Genomic DNA, 25,331 nt, shown 5'->3' with positions numbered 1-25,331 from the left:
ATGTTGTGGGGAAAACAGGAGGAAGAAGAAGTATTAGGTGTGCTCGCTACCTTGAGTTACTCATAAAGTAATAAAGGCAGCATGGATGGATAAATAAGCAAGAAAGCACACAAGCAGCTCTTCTTACCTTCTGCTCTGGAAGGTAAGTCTGGAATAATTGGAAGACAGCAAAGAAGCAGATTTTGGCTAAACTTCTAGGAAAAGCCTCCTCGTGGTTATTCAATAATGGGGAAGGAAGCCTCCGTGGGAGAGAGATGGTTGTCCTTCACCGGAGCATACACTTTTAACTCCATCCTGTAAAGTTTGTAGAACTTGCATGGAGAAAACTGGCATGGAGAAGACTGACCAACTCAGATCCTTCGGCTGCAGGATTGTCCGGCCTAAATTTACACTGCTCTTCACAACCCGAGCTTACTTTAGAGCGGTTTCGTAAATCTCGGGATGCCTACAATTCATATTTATAAAACAATACGGAGACCGTTTGGGTATAGAATAGACAGTCCATGAAATTACCATCACCATAATCCTGCAGAAGAAACACCAGATGGAGAGCAGCGTTTCTCCATCGCTCCTTTGGCAACGTCTGCCGAATCCCACCGAAGCCGGTGTCATAACAGCGCGGTCCGGAGATGCGTCCATCCCCACCCACCCCGTTACACGTGTACACAGGTCACTTCAGCCCGGGAACCCTCTTCCCTTCTCTCTCTCTCTCTCTTTTGTTCCCCCGGGAGCCTCCCCGTTTCCTCGGACGCGGAGGCGCGCTTGCAGCTTAGCTAGCCGGCCGGTCGACGGGCCGGGAAAAGAGGAGGGGGGGGTCTTCCCCGGAGGCGCGCGTGCTCCAGCGCCCCCGCGGTTCCCGTTGCGCCCAGCCGGGTCACGTGCGCGAGTGACAGAAGCGAGCCGCCCCCGCCGCGGCACCGCAGTTCCTCGCCGCCGCGCGGCCGGGGTGGAGCGAAGGAGAGCGCGCTGGTGCTGCTGCTGCTGTTCCTTCTGCTGCTGCTTCTTCTTCTTCTGCTGCTGCTGCTTCTTGCTTCTGCCGCCGCCGCTGCGCCCAGTGCGTGAAGCTGGGAGAGAGGCAGCGGCGAGGTTGCAGCGGGCCCGCTCGGCTCCGCTCCATCCCGCCAGCTCGCCCGGATCGCGAGGCGGCGTGAAGAGCAGCAGCCGCAACAGCAGCCACGCCACCATGGCGGGGCTGAACTGAAGCGGCGGCGAGGGAGGAGGGAGAGCGCTCTGCATACCCTCCTCCAGCCCATCCCTGGTGGGGCTGGGCTGGGCAGGGCTGGCGCTGCGCGTCGCGGGGCTCCTTCCCAGCTGAGCCCGCGCGATCCACTCGGGCACCCGAGCCCGGCGCGCGGGGTGGGGAGGGCCGGGGCGCTTTTGTGCTTTTGGCCCCCGCTCGATCGCTCGCCCGCCTCTTCCTTTCCCGTCTTTCCTCCGGGGCGGCGTGTTTGTGTGCGCGGGTCGCGAACAAAGACCCCGGGCGCACCCGGCGCGGCAGAGAAGGGCGCGGGGCGAGCGAGAAGATCGCCTTCCCGGGATCGACGATGGCGGATCGCAGCCTGGAGAGCCTCTCTGCCGCTGGAGGTGAGAGCGCGGTTGGCCGAGCTGGAGCTGGAATTGTCGGAAGGTAAGGAGGAAGCCGGCGCGAGGTAAGGGGTGGCGGGTTCCGTGGTGCCTCCTCGGGGGCGCACGGCATTGCGCCGGCACCTGGCACCCCCGCGCACCAGGGGGGAGAGAGATCTGGCGGGAGAGGGAGCGCCCATCTCCCGCTAGGGAATTGATGAGTGCTCCCGAGCAAGGAGAATCGGCGGGGCGGCTGGAGGGCGCGAGGCTGGGGTGCGCGTAAATGTGCGGGGCGCTACCTGGAAGGTAGCTCTGTCTCCTCCGCAGTCTGCAGGGTCTCGCCATCCCGCGTGTGGGTGGGTGGGTGGGTGGGTGTGTTTAGATTAGGCGTGTGTCAGTTAATTCTTGTGGGCGTCAGTTTCTCCTGGTGTGTGGGTGACATCGCCAAAGAAATGGGGTGTGTATGTGGTGGTGTGCGTGTGTGTGTGTGTGTGTGTGTGTGTGAAGATTCCTGCTGAGATCCTTCTCTCACCCCCCTTCCCCCCCCTTCCTCTCTCGCTCTTTCCACTTGGAGCTCTGGGTCCGAGGGGAGCGGAGGCAGCGCTGCATTTATTCCTCGTTCTTTCTAGTTTCTTCAGAAACTGGTTATTAATGTCATTGCGCTGAAATAGGGGGTGGGGGGAGGTGTTTCTCGATGGCGGCTGTTGTCTTTGCTAGCACCATTTGGGGTGGCTGTGTGTTCAAGATATTGGGGGGGGGGGGGTGTTCTGCTCGGTCATAAATCCCATTTCCTCCTTCCTTCCTTCCTTCCTTCCTTCCTTCCTTGGCTATTCTTCCTGCCACAGTGATAGGAAAGATAGAAGGAAGAGAAGGAATTGTTGGCAGGAGAGATGCTGCTCCAGCATTGTATGTTTTATTACAGAGAATGGAAAATCTTTAGGGCTGGGCTTACGAGGAATCTCATCCTGCCAAGAGGGAGAAAAATACAGTTTTGGTTTAAAGAAATCTCCACAAATACCATCACCAAAAGCATTTCCCCTCACCTAATGTAAGGATTCATTTGCTCTTGGGTTTATCTAGAGAAGAACCTTGTGGTTCCCTATTTAATCAAGTTTTGGATAGGCACCATCAGTGCCAGTTGAGTGATTTTGATCTGATTATTCTTACCTATTTCAGAGAAAGAATAAAAGATATCGTTGGGGGCGAGGTTGCTGTGGCTCATTTCCACAATTTGATTGAAGATAGTACAATTATCCAATGATTTGGTCCTGTATCAGGTCCTGGGAAGTTCCTTCTGCATGAAAAAAAAAATCTTGCAGATTTCTTAAGATTGTATTCTTTTTCTCATTTGGCTAATACCCATTGAATGGTGTGATGCACATCTTACGCAAAGTGTGTGTGTGGCTGCGTGTATTACAGAATCTTTTCCTGGTTGCCAGTCCAAACACTACGTGTTCCGAAGCTCACACATTTTCGGTCAGATTTGACGTATTTCCTTTTCCTAGCTGTATATTTCTCTGGCTCAAGAGTCAAAATCTCTACTTCAAGCCTGTTTAGTCTTTCAAGTACTTAAGGAAAGAATGCTGGGGAGGAGGAGTTGTAATTTTGGGGGAAAAAAACCTTTCTTTTCCTTTTGGAAAAGGTTTGTTCCCATCACATTTTGAAAGTCAAAGGGAGCTGGACATAACCCTGCACCTCTCCAAAATAAGAAATGGGATATAGTTTGACACACAGCCTGCATTTCCTCCCTTTCTCTTCCCAATGTTTTTTTTCCCCCTTGTATAACGGCTTCAGAAGGGCCTGTAGCCAGAAAGTTAAAAGCACTCATGCCATTTCCATTAGTGGGAAAGAACTGGTGAGTTTTTTTTTTTCTTTTAACACTTTCGGGGTGGGGAATCACTGGGACTGCAGGAGTCCTATCATAAAGGCGAGAGGAGCAAAATTTGCAGCAACTGTACTAAGGGGTTAAAGCAATATTTACTTAATTCAGGTGTGGATTTGTTTCTAAACTGACAGGGAGAGGCAAGGAAGTGTTAGTGAATTTATACACAAAAAAACCACACTTGTAGATCTGAATAGTGTATGTGTAAAAACAATATGCTGTGACAGAAGCCACTCTTGTAACCTGTCCAACTTGTAAGTCCAAAAAGATTTTCCTCCCAAAACAAATTATAGGAAATTCTGTGGCGGAGATCGGATGACCATTCTGTTCATTTTCCAACTTCTATTAATCCTGCAATCCAGCAGTCCTGATGGGGTAGTGCAGTAGATTGGCCTCTACTCAGAAGTAAGCTGCACTGTGTTAAAAGAGATGACTTACTTTAATTACTCTTGGGTAAATAAATATGTTTTAAGATGTTATGAGCAATAAGTAACATTTATTTCAGAGGTAGAGATCCTGGTGTGGATTGAGTTTTCTGATCATTTCTCCTTCTCTAATGGTAATTAGAAAATTTGATAATTTTTCCTTTTCTAATGATTCTGTCATTTCATTTTTATACTACTTTTAGGAAAAACTGACCAGCTGGGACTATGATAAAATAAGTGGTTTACTCTTATATGGGCCTGTGAACATGTCATATTTTTAAATAGATTGTGGCATTTGCATAAATCACATTGGAAAGGCATATTGTATACTTTTCTAAATGTCTTGTTCAATGAGCAATAAGCTTTATATGTAACATTTCTACCAAAAAAGGTATAGAACTCTGATTGAGTACTTGTAGCTTCCATCTTGACTTTAAAAAAATCACAACCTTTTCTTTTCCCTTCCTTCATTCCCAGATGCCTCTGATAGAAAAGTTTCCATCAACCACATCAAAACTGATTTCTCTTAGTTTCCCCCCAGCCTGGTGTTCTCCTGAATGAGAGGGATTACAGCTCCCATAAGCTCCAGCCATTAGGCATGCTATCACTGATCGGTGCATTTTATAGTCAGGTGATGTAGGCAATATAAATGTTAGGAAAATGAAATTGTAGTTGTATTGCATAGATATAATAAAAATATAATGCAATGAACTTTTAAGAAATGCTTTAAAAATATTTGAGATTTTTTAAAAATAAAATGAAATAGGAATGTGCAACTTTGTAAAATAAGTATGCTTATATAAAAATACCGAAGTAAAAATCTTAAATATAAAGATTTGTTGAACTCATGGGAAACTGTCTTTTGTTAAACTGATGGAGCTACTAAGCTCCCGGCTTCATATATAAGTTTCTGAGTATATTGCTATTGAGTTTGAGAAGATTTTTCTTTTTCTTTTAAAAGCTTGTGACCTTACTCCATGATATTGAAGAAATGCATGACTTGTATAAATGTATTTACAGTATATAACATGCTCCCACATCAGTGTTTGCATTATTTGATCTTACTTATGCAGCAATACATGGTCCACCATCCATAGATGGTCCATTCTAGGCCCCATATATAAATCCTCTTTTTGGATCAGTTACCGATAATTGAATTGTCTGGTTTGGTGTTACTATTTCTGATTTGCGTAGATCATCATCAGGCTTGATCTGGAGAAGTTGCAGGTTGAACCTCTGACTTTTCCAAATCTAGTTTAAGCTCTTACACTGTACTGTGATTTTTCCAGACACCGGCATGCTAGTGACCCAAAATAGCTGCAGAGGACTGATAAACGAGGCAGCATTATGTGCACATTAAAAAAAACTGTGACCAGCCAATGGGTACCTTCTCTAACCAAGTTAAGTTTTGAATTAGTCATTCGAACATGACTGTCTATATTGATTGACACAGGTTTAACATCCTACAAAGTGCAACAGGTTGTTTAGTTTTCTTTTTAAGGAATACCATTGTCCTAAATTGTTTAATTGAATATCGCCTGAAGAAAAAAATCCTTCAGCATTTCTGTACTCCTCGTTTCTCTATCAAAACCAATGGATTCCTGCTAGAGAAACATATTTCATAGAATAATACATTTAATAATAATACATTTCAGTAAATCCCTTAACTATAAAATAGGAACAATATGTTGTTTTGTTCCAGGGGACAAAAATAAAAGCTGTAAGTATTTTGGACCCTGATATTCTTTTTGGTGAAAAATTGTTCAGCTGTATTTTGTTATAAGCAACCCAAACAGTGTCCTTAAAGGAATATGATGGAAGGAATAAAACCATTGGCAGGTTTTATTTACTATAGTTATATAGCTTGTTTGACTTTCTCTTAGCATGTTACATGAACCCAACCATTATTATTTGTTGAACATGATTTATCGATTGGGTTTATGTATGAAACAGCCATTTTTGCTTGATTAACAAACTAGATTTCCATAACTATGGATAGCAGTGTGAAAGGCTCAGAATTGTAGTCTATAACCCAATTGGGGAAGACTGTAATAAAACAGACACTTGTGTGATTCTTCTGTCTGACTTTGGGGGTAGGTGGAGTGTATTTAAAACAAACTGTATTCAAAAACCTGCTAAATCTGAGATCCCAACATTGCACTCAATGTGTGTGTAGATATGTCTTGTAAGCTTTCTGTTTCTCCATCTCCTCCATTTTTTACTACTGGCAACAAGAAATAGACAATTCATCATCCTTTGCTCTTCACTGCCATCTTGTGGTCACCTGCATTTTTGTCACTTCCCAGACATAATAGGTAGTCCAATTTGTGTTTGGTTTCTACCCTTCCTATCTAGAAGAGTTCATAGATAAATTAATGTAGATAGGGAGTATCTCAGGAGATTACAGTGAGTGTCCAGGGCAACCCTCAGCTGTTTGTCTCCTAGTAAATTGTTTTTTTCTGACTGACCACAATTGTTGTGGCAGCCATCTTGAGAGAGCACACTCTGCCTACATATGGCTAATTCTAATCCCAAATACTCCTTTATGTCTACTAAACTTCATTTAGTTACATCATATCCTTAATAAAAGATAGACATTGAATTGAATACAAGGCATAGCCTACCCTACATTACTTGGCAACCAACCTGTGTCCCCAAATCTAATTGCTCAGGAGAAGGAGAAAATGCATTAGATATGCTAAATGCTCCTTCTTCGGGAAAGCACTGAGGCATAATTTTATGACATGGCTGTAAACTTCACATGAGTTTGTCATCTATTTTGAGAAGAAGGAAGATCTGTAAAACCTTGGATTATATAGTACAGCAGTAGCATTATGATCTTTGAAGAAAAAGTGGTATTTTAATCGCATTACATGAAAGTTAGCTCTTATGATTACAGTGGAGTTTAATTTTATGTTTTTACCTGTGTGTGAGTATAAGAAGCTGGAAGGAATGATTCTGTTCAGCCATCTGACGTCAGTATCTTTTATTTAGTTTAGCTCTTTTGCTCTTTTGCCTACTGTACTACCCTATTATAGCAACATCAGTCAACAAGCCATAAAACCATATTTAGAACAGATAACCTAGAAATCCCTTAATAACCACATTAAATTAAGTTGACATAATAAATGAAAAGAAATAAGATGCCAGATATTGTTTGATAAGAAGAAAAGACTATTGAAGAGTACTTTTTCTATTTTTTTTTTAAATACCAGAAGTAAGGATGACAGGTGCATTTGTGAGGGCACCAGTGTGGTGCCTATCACCAAGGCAGTGTGGTGTTGTGCCTTCTACTAAGAAAACCTGGTTTCTGATCCATATCCACAGGTGGCATTCAGCAGGTTCTGACCATTTCTGGAGAACCAGTAGTGAAATTTTGATTAGTTTGGAAAACTGCATCTGGCTGTCCCCACCCTAATCTATTCTCTGCCTCCTGAGTCCCAGCTTATTGGCTGGGTCTTCTTTGGTTGCCCTGCACAGGAGAACGGAACTGGAAAGCAGTTTAGTGGGGTGGGAATGGGATTTTACATTAACCTTCCCCCAGGAGTGGGGTGGGAATGGAGATTTTACAGTATCCTTCCCCTGCCACGCCCACCAAGCCATGACCCATCAAGCCCCGCCCCACCACAGAACCGATAGTAAAAAAAATTGAATCCCACCACTGTCCATATCCCTCTTATCTCCTGTAGAAACTGGGTATTCAATAGACCCAATATAGCCATTGGTACAAGTGGAATTGTTTTCTGTTTCTGTGCTATGCTTGGGAATAGCCTTTTTCCAGAAATTCAGTCAGCCCCCTCACTAAGGGTTTTTCATAAGCTATTAAAACATTACTTTTTGTGAACCTTTGTGAGCATGATTGATGCCATCAATTATTGATTCATTTACGTGTGATTTTTATTGATTTTTTTATATGCACACACACATACCGTGGAGACACAATTTTATATTTTTTTAATGTATGGAAACCACTGAAAGTTTGCCTAGATTGTAGTGATGCAAATCAGATAACTAACTGAATAAATAAAGGATAAGGTGTTGGATAATGTAGCCCATTGCCATGTTGTAAATGACTTTGGCTAAATGAATTGGGCGTAGAAGTTTATGGAAACAGGTGCAAAACAGATGCCATTCTGCAGTAGGTTTTTGACAAACCAACTCTGTCACATTTTGTACCAACTGAAGCTTTATGATCATTTTCAAAGGTTGCAGTAAACCATCTTGGTGTGTTTGTTTGTTTATGAAATTTATTTGGCCACCTTCTTGCTCACAGAGACTCTAGTCGGCTTACAAGCAATAAAGACACAGTATAGGAAAAAAAAAATTAATACCACTGGTGACAACACATAGTCAACTGAGTCATTGATGGGCTCCATCCCACTCTGAAAACTCAAAACCAAGTTTTCAGACCATTACGAAAGAGTGTCAAAGTGAGGGCCAGTCTAATTTCTAAATGATGAGATACCAAAGAGAAGGAGCCACCATGGAGAAGGCCCCTCTTCTGGGTCCTGCCAGATATGCCACCTTAGGGAACCTGAATTGCCTCTCTGCTCCAGTGGATTGGGTGGATGTGACTGGCAAAATTGTGTATGGTGATAGAGGTACACTTCCTGATTCAGGTATGGTTGTAACTGATGCATCACCTGAACTTTCCTGGGAAACTATGCAAATTGTTCTGCAGATTGCAAAAAGCAGGTTTTGCCTAATATTTGTTAATGGCAATTTGTCAGACAATTGAGTTTTATATTAAGCCTAAGGAAAAGGGCAATATTGTGGTATGGATTACAAATAGTTTGTATTCCACAAATGAATGTTCTGCCCTCCCAATCTCAAACAAAGTAAATCTTTATAATCAGGAGAACTAGATATAGTATATAAAACAAATGTGATAGTGTCATCACATTTATAAACAAAAGACGGCCTTAGGAATAGGTTTTAAGCTGTGCTGGTTTTGCGAGATTCATCCTTGAGATGTTCCCTTAAAAGTAATCAAAAATAAATTCTCATTCCATTTTTAGAACACCTTAGAATTCTTGATTTGAAGCAGTATGTAATTTAATTCATTATCTGGGAGAGAAAATGTTGTTTACCTAGAGATTAGGAATCTGGCAGAATAGCTGGAAAAGCTCTATTTTTATAGGCTGGTTTGGTGAATCTTTTGAAGTCCTGTTGGTGTTTTTAGAGTTGCCAGTTGGATTAGCCATGTTGGGTAGGAAGATCAATCTGGAATGAAGAAAGTTAGTTCACCACCATTCTAAGAGCCACAGAATGGAATTTCAGTTCAAGATGAAGTATCTTTGAACCAGCATAAATTAATCCAGGAAGAATAACCTCTTATCCTTTGTATTTTTTTAGAACTAATGTAACTATTATACTGTATTTAGTTTTCCCCCTTATTTGAAGATTACAATACATGAAATTGGGCCACTGTTATTAAAATTATGGTAGTAATGAAAATGAGATGCAACTGTCCTTGAGCTCTTTATATTTAATATAAGATTGAATAGAACATTTCCATTTAAATTTGTTACTCAATTTCCCCCCCAGTGCTGCTGTTATTGTTTTAGGTTCTGTTTTATGTCACAGTTTTTTCAGTGTTTTGTTTTACATAAGCTTTTTGGGTGACTTTTAGGAAAGGAGTAGCTTTTTAAAAAAAATGACATTTGTGTAAGCAGAGGACAGAATCAGAAATCATTACCTATGTGTGTTACACAGTTTAGATTTTTCTTTCAGTTCATTTGTTACAGAAATCTCTGTTGTCCTTCAGTCGTGTTCTTGGGTCTTTTAATATAAAATATTCAACACTTGGAATGCACTCACTCTCTTGAATCCCAAAAGACAACAGCAGTGAGAAAAACAGGCCAGCCAGTTTATCAAACATAGAACTGGTCATAAAATCGTATTTGGCAATTCTCCATTAAATTCGTGGATAGAGAAATTGAGTTTCTCTAGGCCAGTGTTCTCAATCTTCCTCACCTATGGATGGCTGGGGACTTGTGGGAGTTGAAGTCCACATATCTTAAAATTGCCAAGGTTGAGAAACGCTGTCCTACCAAAGGAGAAACTTCTTGAGCCATTTCCTAAAGCCAAGACTACCCATTAGTGGGAGTGGTGGCACAGTCACTTAAAAACAAGTCAGATCTTCTGTTGGGAATTAATTGAAGTGTGGGAAGCTGGAAAGCTGTAGACTGTGAGAGAGATGCTTTAAAACAGGACATTCTTGTACATCCTTTGTCCATCATATAATTAAATAAGTGTAAGAACATCATACTCCACCTATGCTGGTATCACCACAATTCCCATTAGAAAGAATTTCTAACAGCAAAGTTTCCACAGTGAAATTGGATTAAGAAGTACCAATTAAGGAAAATACAGGAGTATTTTCTGCCTGATGCTATAAAAAAATATTAGGAAGATTAAAGTGATTTGTCCTAATTAAGACAGCTGTACCTTGATACTGTCTGGATCAATGTTTCCCCAAATTGGCAACCTTTAAAGTTTTTTGGACTTCAGTTTCCAGAATTGTCCAGCCAGCATTTCTAGACACATTGGAATCGAAAGCCCAGTTGTGATATTTTTGGCTCTTTGCCACCCCATCTAAGTAATATCGGGTTGGGAAAGGACACTATAAAATGTTGGGTCAGGCTAGCTGGATTTGACACTTGCTGAAGGAGGAAACCTCACTGTTGTACAGATGTTGTAATTCTATTTTTAGTTTATATTTTGAGTGTCTATAGCCATGATGGCAAACCTATGGCTCGTGTGCCAGAAGTGCAGAGCCACTTCTGCTGGCATGCGAGAGATTGCCCGGAAGAGTCCCATTGCGCATGCGCGCACGTGCTGCTGCCTGACAGCTGATTGTCGGGTATCTGGCACACGTGCGTGGAATGCGGGTGTTCTTGCGTGCATGCGCAGAGACATGCAACGTGCGGGGGGATTGTGCATTCATGCGCAGAGATGCATGGCGCGGGGGGATTGCGCACACATGCACAGAGATGAGTGGCGCACACAGGGTGGCCGTGTGTGCATGCGCAGGGGGTGTGGGGGGGGCAGCACACATTGCCTTCTGGGTGCTGGCATGTGAGCACAAGTGCACACACAATTTTCGGCACGGGAGCCGAAAAAGATTAGCCACCATGGGTTTATAGCCTATTATGTCCCCAGGTTATCCTACAAATTCAAGTACATGGATTACATCAAGCTTTACAGTGAATATCTGGAAAGTCTGTCTTTTTTTCCCCCCTAAAGAATTTGACCAATTGTGATTATGATTAAAACCTGGGCTAAATTTGGTCTTGTATCATTCCCAGAGTGAAGATTTTCTAAATATATGAATTAGCATAGCATGGCCATGTAGGGTGGTTTGTGCAACAAAATATCTGCTGCAGCATTATTACATTCAGTGGTTGGCTTTGCCCATTGAATTAAACCACAATTTTTAATTATGTCTCATTGCATAAGTCACAGTTGGGTAGATTTCAACAAGACACTAAAACAAAATTATATTATGAATTAATGTGACATATGAGCCTAATTCCACCCATATATATAATTCAGTGTACCTCATTTCCTCTTGTTTTTTTTTTTTGTGGAGTGTATATTGCACAAAATTATGTGCCAAGTCTGACTTGTAATACGTGAGATTTACAATCTGATATTTCCTTGGCATTTAACTATACCTGAATTTAATAGAACAAGTATGATTGAAAAGTACCATTGAATAAGCCAGAACTCCACTTGGCATGACATTATACCTGTTTGCCTTATGTGTGTGGACACTTCTAATCAGGGTTATGTATTGCTTAGTATACACTTTCTGAAAAGTATTTTTCAGTATGACTGTAGCATTTTTCTACAACACCTTATAGTAGCTGTATATTTTCCAGACATGGTGTAGCAGCAGAAGAAAAAGGTGCATCTGTTTCTAAGGTGTTGCATATGGGTGCTAATATTCCTGCTCTGAACATTATTTGATCATGGAATCTGAAGAATTACATAGTCTTGCTGATAATACAGCAGAAAGTTGTAACCTGTGAGAGTGATAAGGCCCAAGTTTGCACTTATAGTGGTCAAGGATTTTGTGCAAATGCTAGGTTAATGTAATGCCTCCCGTCTAGTTTCAGTTAGAATCCTGAATCATGTATATCATGAGGCTTGTTTTCTAATAAATATATTTCAGTAGTTTTAAGGAACTAAGTCTATAACCACATTCCTTCTTTTTGAAGCTGTAGCTAGTCTATTCTTTAGCTTGAGGGTAGTACTCCGTTTTTCCAAAAATAAGACCTATCCTGAAACTAAGCCCTAGTATGTTTTTTTACATTTGTACCTAATATAAGCCTTACCCCTCAAATAAGCCCTACTTAAGAGCCTGTGTAGCCAGCTGGCTGCCCATTCCATCGGGTTGCTCGCAGTGCCATGGCCACAAGGCGAGGCAGGGTGGCGGTAGAGCTGCTCCATGTGCCTAAACCTAACCGGCTTACCTAAGGGTAACCGGCTTACCTGACCGGCTTAACTGCAGCCAGGCCATCCATGCTCCAACACCTGCCTCACAATGGTAGCACTAGCAGCCATGTGCAGCAGAAGCTCATGTGGCCGCCGGCGCACTTCTGCTTCCTTGCAGCCACAATGGAGCAGGAGGCCAAGTGGTGCAGTGGTGCAGCAGCTGTAAGGCGAGGCAAGTGTTGGGTTATGGCCTGGCTGTGGGGGCCCTGAGGTAAGTTGTGCAAGGTGTGTGGGGCACCCCACCCCTCCCACCTCACCTCATGGCTGCGGCACTGGCCTCCTGCTCTGTTGCGGCTGCAAGCAAGCAGAAGAAGTGGGCCGGCAGCCATGCGGGCTCCTGCTGGATGGGGTTTCTGGAGCTGCGGTGATGAGACGAGGCAGGTCTCTGGGCGTGGCTGGTCTGGCTGCAGAGTCCCTGAAGTGAGTAAGTACAGGGCAAGTTGGGTAGCTCCACTTCCTGCTTCATAGCAGCGGCACTGGTACACCATGCAACCTCCTGCCCTTCTGTGAGCAAGCAGAAGTGGGCCTACTGTACATGGGGAAAAAAGACACCCTCTGAAAATAAGTCTTAGTGCTTATTTTGGGGCCTCCCAAAAAATAAGACGTGGTCTTATTTTCAGGGAAACATGGGTATGCACACATACACACACAGAGTCCTTCACGTAGAACCACTTGTTTAGCAGCCATTCAAACTTATAACAGTGCAGAAAAAGTGGCTTATGATTGGTCCTTGAACTTCTAACCAACCCCATGATCGTCTGATCAAAATTTGGATGCTTGGCAATTGGCATGTGTTTAGCACAGCTGCAGCGTCTTGGGGTCATGTCATCTCCATTTGTGACTTCCCCAGATGGCTTCCAATAACGAATTTGTGGGGGAAGCCAGATTCACTTAATGTGATTCACTTAACAACCCCATTTTACAACTTTTCTTACCCCAGCTGTTAAGTGAATTGCTGCAGTTGATAAGTTACTAATCTGGTTGTTAAGTGAATCTGGCTTCCCCATTGACTTTGCTTTTCAGAAGGTCACAAAAGCGGATGACGTGACTCTGGGACACAGCAACGGTCATAAATATGAACCAATTTGCCAAGTGATTTGTTCACATGGTGATGGACATGCAGTAAATATCATAATTGCAAAAAACGATGATAAGTCACATTTTTCAATGCCATTGAAACTTTGAACTGTCACAAACGAACTGAGGACTACCTGCATAAAGTTTTAACACTTTCCAAATGTACTTTCAGGGCCATGATGTCTGAATGACATCTTTTAGCTTCTCTACAGAGAATAATTTTCTTTTGGAGTCCTGAATTGCTCCAGGTTGGTTTGGCAGTTTTCACTTCCTCTCCGTTCCTCTTCTTCTATTTGTTACATGTCAGAACTTGTGATTCCTTCAGCGGTGAGGAAAGTACGTTCTCAATGCACCAAAATTAGTTCTGTCAGCAAAAATAAGAGAGCTGTCCAGAAAGAAATATGGCTGGCATTATTCCATTTATGTACGTAGGAAGAAACCCAATCCACATGCTTGGATGTATTAACAAGTCCAAGGTGGAGGCTTTAGTTAGTTAACAGGTATTATAGTAGTTACATCTTTGAATATTATCATGAATAGTCATGAGTAGTGGTGAAGGAATGCATGTGGGTAGATCATGTGTGTGTGTTAGTTGAGGAGGGAGTGTTCACAGAAATAAATATTGGGCATCCAACTTTTTGCTTTAGCAAATCCTACAGATTTTACTAGACTTGATGAGAGGTTCTCAACCATTAAAGAAAGAAATCAGCCTGTTCATTAAACCTGAATACTTAATCAGATATCCTTTAAGCACAATATGAAGAATAAAAGTACCTGAATAATTTATATGGAAAGTAGATCCGCTAGATGAAAGAGGCTTGCTGCTTCCTATTCACTAAAAAAAACATGGAGATGAAAAATCTATTTTTCACATAATAGTATTATTAATGAAAGGCATGTGTGTGCTGAAACGGTATCATTTAAACCAGAGGTGGGGAACTATGGCCCCTTTATGACTTGCAGATTTCATCTCCCAGAATTCCTTTATGCTGCCTTAGGAACTCTGGGAGTTGAAGTCCACAAGTCATAAAAGGGCCATAGTTCCCCATTCCTGATCTAGACTTCCCGTTGGAAGACAGGAAAAAGTTACTATATCTGGTAATAGCTGCATATGCAAGAGATACCTGTCTATACAGTACATAGGTTTTTTTTTAAATTTGTGATTGATTGTCATGTTTGGAAATAAACTGTCCTAAAGAATTTGTTCAGATATCTCAGAACTTCTTAATGAGTACTGCAAGGCATCAATAAAAGGGTTATGACTAAGTTTCTAGGAATTATGTCTGTTTTGCATGGTTTTTCAAAAAAGTTCAAGTGCCTTAAGACAGGGGTCCCCAACCGCCGGTCCGCGGACCGGTGCCGGGCCGTGAACAAGCCTTACCGGGCCGCTGGTTGCTGGCGCCGCCATCTTTTTTGGTAAAAAAGCAATTTTCGTCAAAAAGATGGCGGCGCCAGCGCGCGGTGAGCTTTTCCGGGTAGAATGCCATTTCTACCGAAAAAGCTCACCAGCGCTGGCGCCACTCATTTTTGACGAAAAATCACTTCGTGACATCACCGGAAGTGATTTTCGCCAAAAAAGATGGCGGCGCCCAGCTGACGCCGGAACCGGGCGCGCGCCCAGCTGACGCCGGAACCGGGCACGGCGTCGAAAAGGTTGGGGATCCCTGCCTTAAGATAAAAGGAAATTATGATAATTGGTCTAAGTTAACTTAAAGGTAAAAAGTTTTCTCTTTCCAGTCATATCCTACCCTAGTGGGCAGTGCTTATCTCCATTCTTGGCTGAGGGAGCCAGCGTTATGTGAAGATGCTTCTGTGGTCATGTGGCCAGCACGGCTCTATACTGAGACGCACAGAACACTCTTTTCTTCCCACTGAAATGGTACCTATTTATCTACTCGCATTTGCATGCTTTTGAATTGGAGGGCAGCAGTTGGGTCTCAAATCAGACTGCCAGCTTTCCATCTTATCCATTATTATTTTCATCTGCCACTTATCATCCAAACTATTTTAGCCTGGAAAAATTGGTTTACCAGCATAGATGCATTTAAAAAAAACATGTTAGTGATAGTTGAAATTATCCAAAGCTTTTGGGAATATCAAATATAGCGAGCTAGATTTAGATTTGTTAAGATTCGTTTTAGCACCATATTCCCCAAGGGGGTGCCCTCTAGATGTGTTAGGACTCACAAGTTTCCGTCTCATCAACCATGCTGAATGAAAATTTGGAGAAATGCAATTCTAGCATGTTGGATTTGGTGAAAGCTTTGCCAAAGACTTTGGGTTCCAAGGGGTCTTTAATCTTTTAAATGAATGACATCTTGAGAAATATAGTCTCTTTGTTTTGACGCAATTGGGTCCATTTTGTGATGTTGTTGTATGAACATATATTATTTTTCATGTTATATTATCATGAAATAATATTAATATCATTATCATTATCAGTTGAGGATGGCATGTTCATGTCATCCTCAACTTAAAATCATTTGTTTAGCAACTGTTTAAAGTTATGATGGTGCTGAAAAAGCAACCTATAACCTGTCCTCGCACTTATGACCGTTGTTGCAGTATCTCCACAATCACATTGAGTAAAAATTCAGATGCTTGACTTCTGGCATGTATTTGAATTGGTTGCAGTGTTTGTCACTTGCAATAAGCAGAGTTGTTCCCATCCAATAAGCAAAGTTGTTGAGAGAATTTAGATTCACATTATGGGCACGTGATTTGCTTATCCATAGCAAAAAGGCTGTAAATTTATTTATTTATTTATTTGTTTGTTTGTTTGTTTGTTTATTTATAGTTTTGTCAAGCATGCATTTTATAATTTATATAAGTAAAAACATGATTATTAATACATGAAATAGAAATGAATAAAAGGGAACATTAAGACAGGAATGGTAGGCATGTTGGCGTGCCCCTTACAGACCTCTTAGGAATGGGGTGAGATGATCAGTAGACAGTCTGAGGTTAAAGTGTTTGGGGTTAGTGGAAGAAACCACAGAGTCAGGTAGAGTATTCCAGGCATTGACCATTATTAGGCTAGTCATACCAAATTAGGTGTGACTAGCATAAGTACTGCCTCGCTTAGTAATGGAAATTCTGGTCCCAATTACGGCTGTAAATTGAAGACCACCTGTAATTAGGGTTATTGGTATTCCTTGTAAATCAGTTATTTATTGCTCACCTTTTAGAATTACAACATAATCACATATTTACAGAACTCAGTGCCATCCTTCTGCTCAGTTGTAATATCATTGGGATACACTATTCAAATAAAATTAGCTTTGTATTCTAAGTGATAAATTAAAATATGCTAAAACTGGCCTGTAAAGGTCCTTTTTCACTGTTGTAATAATTGGGATTTGACCTATTAATTAAAACTGATCAAATGGAAATAATTTGACTTCATTTCTAAGTTGGGAAGCAGGTATAAACAGTGTATACAGCAGTACATATTAAAATGGTTTTTTTATATTTATTGGTGTTTCCAGATGAGGCCTGGCAATTTAAAATACCTCTTAGCCAGGCAAAGAAGACAGTGGTAAATGTCTCCCTTAAGGACCATTGAAAAGAGTGTCATGGATAACTTCCAACCACACTATTGTGTTACATCACCGCAATCTGTATCAACAGGATGTTATAGAAAAGCAGCTATACATCCCAAAATGTATTTTAGGCCTCATAGGTTTTCATAATAAACCATTTCTCTCTCTCTGTGTGTGTATGTGTGTGAATAAATCTGTTTATGTGTGTTTGTGTGTACTTGAATTCATAACTCAGAGGTGCAGTATTTCTTCTGGTTTGACAGCTGGGCCAGCTGCACTTCATTCCTTTTTTTCTTGCTTGTCTTTCTCTAAAGTAAACACCAAGGAAAAGATTAATGATCAGTATTATTTTCTGATTTAATGTTTGTACATTAATTCTGCAGTAACTAGAAGGCAAGATAATTGGATCTCCTGGAGAAAACGTTGCCCTCGGACATAAGGGGGCATGAAAGAAAGGCTTTTGAACTCCGTGAAACTATATACAAAGATCTCTTCTTCTTTTTCCTTCAGAAATCAGGGATGTAGACAACTTCCATGATGAAATCTGATACAATGTTAAGTCGTGGATGCTTAACCTAACCACTTTTATTGGGCGGGAGCCACAGTTGCAGAAACTTCCAGTCTAGATGAGAACTCCATGCATTCTTTCCTCTCCCCCCCAAAAAAATTCATTATCTGGCTGTTGTTTTGGCCAATGCAAACAGGCACCATCGGTTGTGTGTAGTAAACCAACAGGAGGGCCCCTGTTCTAATTTGGAAAGACATTGTACTTGGGGTCCCAAAACTGTTTTGCTTGGAAAGCACATTTGTTTAAACTCTTGACAAAGAGTGCTTGCTATTTCATTCTGAAACTACAAGGTAAACTTGATTGGTTCAATGGAATCTGCTCAGAGGCATTTGTACCTAGAATTGTACAGGGGTGGGCTTCAAATTTTTTAGTAAGGGGCTCTCTGCCCTAATGACTGGCTGGGTGGGCATGGCTGGGTGGGCATGTGACTGGGTGGATGTGACTAACTCATTGTCACTTCTTTGCCCTAATTACCTAAAAAAAGATATATTCCAAAAAGTTGTTTATTATTTCATGCATTTAATACTTAAATAAAAGACTGAGTGAAACCAGGCATAATAGCAGTGACTGTGAGAGGGATCTTGGAGTCTTAGTGGAGTTTCTGGTGAGTTACGTGATTCTTATTATTTAGGAATTAATCCCCAGAGGCTATTGGCTATGTTATCTGATTTTCTCAATGGCTCTCCCTTACAAGCACTGAGTGGATTGTTTATCTAGCTTGAAACACTTTTGCAAGATGTGAAATGCTGTTGGCTGAACGTCCAGAAGTTGAATTAAGCCTATTAAGAGCTTTCCCTTGCTGCTTGTCTTTCTGAAGTTATTGGGAGCTCTCTGAGCCCCGCACAGTGTTAGCTAGGGGCTCTCCTGAGTCCCTGTGAGACCCCAGGAGCCCACCCTTGGAATTGTAGCTGTATAATACCGTATTGATGTTTCAAAGCTTTTTGTTTTATAGGATTTACAATATAAACAGCTGGGGTTCATATGTTGAAAATTTTGGAGTCCAAAATCTTTGGTTTCATCCAAAAATAGGTTCCACCGAGTATCACTCACTGGCCTGCAATTTTTTGCTTCCTTCTTCGTAGCTTGTAATATCAACTTTGCTGGTGCATATAATTAGTCCTTGACTTACAGCCATATTAGGGGACCAGAACTTCTGCTTCTAAGCAATGCAGTTGTTAAGTGACTTTCACCCAGAAGTTGCCACATATTATATGTTATATTAAGAGTTCTGTGTAGCTTCTGTCTCTAATTAAAAAGAAATCAAATAGTTATATTTTTTATCAGATTTTGGCCCTATTTCTATCTTTTCTGTACTATACAAAAGAATCTAAGAAGCTGGAGGATTTCTTTCTCTCCCCAAATAAGAGGATAAAAAGTAGTTTTTCTCAGATTTTTTTGGTAAAATTTATCTTTTTTTAAATGACATTTGGAACTGCCAATTGAATGTGATATGGAAGCTTCTAGGATGCTTCCGTATGATTCTTATAGTATAAATGAGATCATGGGATAATAAGATAATAGAATAACAGAGTTGTAAAGTACTTTGGAGGTCTTCTGGTCTAACCTCATGCTCAGCAGGAGACCAATTATTGTCCAATCTTTTCTTAAAAACCTCCAGTGATGGAGCACCCACAATTTCTGGAGTCAAGCTTTTCCACTGATTAATTGTTCCCATTGTCAGGAAATTTATCCTTTATTCTAAGTTGCTTCTCTCCTTGATTAGTTTCCACCCATTACTTCTTGTCCTGCCCTCAGGTACTTTGATCCCCTGTCCTTTGTGGCAGCCCCTTAGACATTGGAATACAGCTATCACATCACCCAGGAAATTAAACTCCTGGACATACCCGCCGGCAGTTACCCCAATTAAATCATGAGTCTCGAGCCAAGCTTCCAAAACTATGAAGGATTTATTGGGAATTAACATGTTGGCATGACCTCGGTGTAGCCGACTCTGAGATATGTAATTAACTGTCACAATCTTGGTTTTCTCCCACCCCTCTGGGTGTATCATAATTCATATTATCCAATGAAACACTTCTATAGCCAAGAGTCATCAATCATATTCTCCAATTAGATTTTCGCAAGGCAGAAACTTCAGTTGCCTAGTTACAATCTCTGAAGAAAATATGAATTAAATGCACTTTCGATTCCAAACTGCTGCACTGCTCTTTCAAACTCCTCCCCCCCCACTTCTTTCTGTTGACAACTATAAAATGGGCATAAAAAATGTTTTATGAGTTGACACCCAATTCCTGCAACCTTTCTTCATATGTTTTAACCTCCAGTCCCTTAATCATTATTGTTGCTTATCTCTGTACTCATTTCTAGAGTCTCATCATCTTTTTTATATCATGGTGACCAAAACTGGAACCAGTATTCCAAGTTTGATCTTACTGTTAGCAAGTAAGTAGTACTTGCAAATTATAAAGTAATACTAACAGTTCATATGATCTTGATTATATCCATTTGTTAAAGCAGCCTAGGATTGCATTGGCTTTTTTGGTAGCTGCAGCACGCTGCAGGCTCATATTTAAGTGACAGTCCACTAGGACACTAAGATCTTTCTCACATTTACTACTGATCTGATAACAAAATATCGACAACTGTGCAGATCTTTATCCAGTAAAATATACTCAATGGCTCCAACCTGTAGGACCTATGACTAATGTGGTTGAGACTTTTGTAAGTTTTCATTAGTTCTGGAAGGTACAAGATTGAGAAATTTGATCTTGTAAATGAGGCTGCTTTCAATTAATAGGGACATTCATGGACAGAGAGTGCTAATAAAATGTTGGTTAAAAGTACAACACTTTTATTTTGGACCGTAGTCCATATAAATCAGCAAAATGTCAATTTATTATTTTGGAGTGTTCCCATGGAAAGAAAACGTGGTGGAATTCCAAAGATTAGGTGGTCAATTATATATGAGCTCTTGGGTAAGCTATTCCTGGGAATTGTCTTTATATGTAGCTAGGTTACATTAAATAAATAAATAAATAAATAAATAAATAAATGTATTCATAGTCTTCTTTTGAAATGTCACAAATATGTTGAAAACTACTCATTTTCAGACTTTCTAGCTCTTTGGTGAAGAAGGGAATTTTGATCACAATGCATTTGGAAGGTGCCAGGTGAGAAGCATATATGAGGTATATAAATGCCAAAACACAAAATGCTTCTACCTACACAAAAGAACAGGTTTGTTTTATACTATAATATATTGAGAATTTTTATGATACAATATTCCTCTTAAGTTTTAGCTGAACCAGCTGGGATTCTGTGGAAGGCGTGTCACTTACCAAGTCTAAAGGCAGTTGTGAATTGAGTTAAGAATGTTTAAATGTGCTTTTTTTTGTTAATACTTTCTCTTTCTGAACATTAGGATTTCCAGACGGTTTGTGCCATACATAGAGGCACCTGCACTTTCAAGGGTTAAGGTTAGAGGTGATAGCAAATGATGAATATGCCTGATGACATGGTTTGGGATAGAGTTGATGATGAGATCTCATCATGCATATTTTGTCATGTGAAAACTCTTGGCTTGCTCTGAGCAACCCTACGAACTGGTGATTGAATTATCTGGTAAACCAAAATGCTATGGGTTCTTTGAAGTGGTCTTTCCCCATTAGCTGAAGTAAGAAATACAGAATTAGTAATTGGTAAGTAGCTTGAGCGTAACGAAGCAACTCTGTAAAAAACAGATAATTAGAGGGATAACAAATATTGTGACTCCTGCATACATTTACATAATATGTCTTAAAATGTATTTTGGCCATCTTTGTGGGCATAAAATCTGTTCTTACTAATCCAATAAAAGAAATAGTATAAATCACTGAACCTTACAGGCCTGTCTTATAAAAATCTTTCCTCAATGACTCAATTTGCAACTATTCATCACAGCATCTCCAGGGTCATGTGATCAAAATTCAGTTGCTTGTATCCTTCCTAGCCGGCTTCTGATAAGGAAAATCAATGCGAGAAGCCAGCTTCCCTTTAACAATTGCAGTGATTCGCTTAACGTAAAAGGTCATAAAGTCAGGCATGACTCACTTAACAGTTCTGGGCCCAATTGTGATCATATGTTGAGGAGTTCCTATATTTATCTTTGCAATGAAAATGCTCATTTTAAAGGTATTTGGATAGTTAGAAGCTGCCTTTCCATCTTGTAGAAAGTCAGCACCCGCTCTCCTAGAAGAATGAAATATTTTGAGGAATATTAAAAAGGCCGAATATTTTATTTCCCTAAAGGGAGAAATGAAGAAACATGCTCTTGGAAACAGAAAGCAGCCCCCACCTTTCTTAATAGCCCTCAGCAGATATCAGTCCTTAAGAGATAAAGAAATGATTGAGAACTAGATATTGAATTCTTTATTGCCATTGTACGTATATATACAGTATACATACAACGAAATTCACATAACACCCAGAGACCAAACTCAACATGCACACACACACGACAATCCCCAAACACCTCCCCACCCGCGAAAATCCCCCGCCTTCTAAAAACACATAAACATCCATACAACAGACCAAGTAATACTGACCACAGCTCAATGAAAGATAGCTGTATTCATAAGCAAATACCCTCACTCAAGCTCTAACACAGGGCAAAGCCATTAAGCCACAATAGGAATTTTCCATCACCCTTTAAGAACAGCCCCTTCATTGCATCATCCTCAGAAACTTCAACCAAACTTAGCTTGGACAAACTTCTAGGATTTGTACTTTGCCTATAGAGCCAGCTATGACCCTTACATAACCCCTACATGGTCCCATGGGAATCTGACAGCAGCCAATAGAATACAATGTTCTTGCACAGGAACAAGAAGTGCAAAGCTTAAAGAAGGTATAACACACACACACACACACACACACACACACACCGCTCTCAACTCCATGTGGTCAGCTGGCCAGAACTATGGTGGTTCTGCTTCATCAATAAACCATCTTTCCAATCAGCCTCTATGTTTCCAGTGTCTTTCTCCTGGGTTAGAACTGAATCAGATGGATATTTCTTCCCACAATCTCATTGGAAGATTCCTGTTTTGTTTTTGCTTCTAGAACACATCCATATCAGTTGTGCTATAATTTGTGGACCCGGTTGATTTGGAAGTCTTTGACAGATTCTGATATCCATGGCTAATAGGGTTATTAATTTTCTTGAGTACTGTTTTTTCTAATGATAGCAGTTATTTAACGGCTTTTTTTCTCACTGTAGTTATACAGGTTCTCTGTTTTCTGTTCTAAAACCAGATGACCAATTTATAGATGATTATGTAAATTTTCATACAACCCATTGACCCTAATGTGTATGCAGTTTGATATCTATTTAATTTATTTGCATACTTTTATATTAATAAATGTCTCTCTGGGGAACAAAAGCTCTTTGCTGTTCCACAAAAAAATCTCTTTGCGGTTTCCCTCTTCCTAAGTGAATTTTGCTTTAGCCTTTATCTGAGATTTAACTGTTTCTCAAATATGAAAACATGCCACATTTTTGCTATTCCTCTTTAGTGTGGCTTCGCCTGAAACCATCTGCCCTTCCCCATTTTTGGATCTTTCCCAGGATGCTTTATCTGTCCATGGCAGAATGCCATCCTAGTTCATTTTCTGAACTGGTTGGGCCTAAGTTTGTATCTAAAACAGTGTTTCTCAACCAAAGAAAATGTAAGATGTGTGGACTTAAACTCCCAGAATTCCTAGCCGGGAAATGAAATCCATACATTTTAAAATCCCCGAGGTTAACGAACACTGATTTAGACGTTCTGCCTCTGGCAATTAATCCAAATTTATCATCCCTTCTTCTGTAATCCTTTCTCTGCATATAGATTATTGTGCTTGTCCTTGTCACCAGCATTCTCGTCATGTTTTTCTCTGCAGCAATTTGTGAGATATTTATCATACAGTGCAGCATAATGATGGACAATCTATGAGATTGCATTGACAAAATTCAGTATGCCCTACCCCTCAGCCCCACCCCAATCCATATGGCAATAGAGCTACAAAACCTCCGCTGGAAAAAAACACAGTCACAAAGTGGCAGCAGATAGTTAGAATTATTTATTTAAGGTAGAATTCTCCTACATTCTATTCCACAATAGAGTTCTTCAGTACATTTGTGGTATCCTTAGTAGAAGCCCTCTGGGAAGCAAATCGTTGTTACGTCCATTAAAATCTCTGTCTCAGTTCTGCAAAAATGTAAACGAAGTGCAGCTATTCTGTCCCCAGCTTTCATTCTTACTACAGATAGTCCTTGACTTACGATTGAGACCAAAATATCTGTTGCTAAGCAAGGCAGTTGTTAAGTAAGTAATTTCACGGCCCTTTTTATCACAGTTGTTAAACAAATTACTGCAATTAAGTGAATCATGCAGTTGTTAAACAAACCTTGTTTTCCCATGGATTTTGCATGTTGGAAGCCAGCTGAGAAGGTTACAAATGGTGATCACATGACTCCAGGATAGTGCCACTGTCATAAATATAGGCCAGTTGCCAAGTGCCCCAGTTTTGATCGTGTGACCATGGGGATGCTGTAATGGTTGTAAATGTGAAAAATGAGGTGGTATAAACAGAGGTGGTATTCAGCAGGTTCTGACCAGTTCTGGAGAACCGGTAGTGGAAATTTTGAGTAGTTCGGAGAACCGGCAAATCCCACCTCTGACTGGCCCCTCCCACATCTATTCTCTGCCTCCCGAGTCCCAGCTGATCGTCTGGGTTTTCTTTTTTTGCCCTGCACAGGAGAACAGAGCCAGGTTAGTGGGGTGGGGAGGGAATGGGGATTTTGCAGTATCCTTCCCCTGGAGTGGGGTGGGAATGGAGATTTTATAGTATCCTTCCCCTGCCATGCCCGCCATGCTATGCCCACAAAGCCACACCCACAGAACGTAGTAAAGTTTTTTGAATCCCACCACTGGTCATAAGTCAGTTTTTTCAGTGCTGTTGTAACTTCAAATGGTCACTAAATGAATTATTGTTAAATTGAGGACTACCTATACTTAAATTCATCTTAAAAATGATGAAGGGGTCAACATTTAGCTCCAAACCTTCTGGTGATAGTCCCACCCTTCGGTGATATGGCCTGATGTACATTAACTGATTGAGGGTTGAGTTGTGGTCTCTGTGATCCAAGAAAAGCTGCAGTTTACAAACAGATTAGTCACCGAGCAGAGTGACTTAAATTGGTGAGATCGTGACCGTTTTCACAAATCAGATTAATCCCTGGCTTGGTTCATCATGATTTGTGGAGTAAATCACAACTGGCTGAGGTTCCCCCCCCCTCCTAGATTTTAAGTAAAGCTTTGTAGAAGGTAGCTGACTCTTAACAAGGGCTTGCACAATTTGTTTTGCCACATCACAATATCTTAAATGATCTCTTGGTGTGTAAACAGACACACCTACATTGTATGTTTTGCAGATGTTTGAGGTTAAAGAAATTGAAGTTTCTAGGTGTAATGACATGTGCAAAAGACCTTGGGAGATAGGGAGAGAAGCGATGCAGTTCAGGGAACGATCAGATAAGAAATAAGATAAGGGTTAGCTCTTGACTAGACTCTTGCATAATAAGAAGGAAAAGAGACTCAGAAGGGACCTTCCCTAATTTTTTGGATTGTAAAAAATGATATTTGTGCTTTCAGACTTTCAAGATTCTGTTAATATAGCCTTTCAACAACATACAGGTAGTCCTTGACTTGGTGACCATTCAACGTTACAAAGGCACTGAAAAAAGTAAGTTATGACCATTGTTCACATTTATGACCTTTGCTGCATCCTCA

General features: G+C 40.9%; 1 protein-coding gene across 1 annotated transcript in view; it reads left to right on the top strand.

Moving 5' to 3' along the window:
* Positions 1–316: 316 nt before the first annotated feature.
* Positions 317–25,331, top strand: part of DIP2C (DIP2 acetate--CoA ligase C (putative)) — a 370,495-nt gene continuing 345,480 nt past the window's right edge. The window contains exons 1-2 of the mRNA XM_087947300.1: positions 317–429; positions 1,065–1,627. Of these exons, the coding sequence (XP_087803426.1) occupies positions 317–429; positions 1,065–1,627 (676 nt within the window). The remainder of the gene's footprint in view (positions 430–1,064; positions 1,628–25,331) is intronic.

Source organism: Notechis scutatus, chromosome Z (genome assembly GCF_049901735.1).
Source record: "Notechis scutatus isolate UNSWTSFEM ecotype Mainland chromosome Z, rNotScu1.2, whole genome shotgun sequence".
Classification (NCBI taxonomy): Eukaryota; Metazoa; Chordata; class Lepidosauria; order Squamata; family Elapidae; genus Notechis; species Notechis scutatus.
This window is presented reverse-complemented; position numbering and strand designations above follow the sequence as displayed.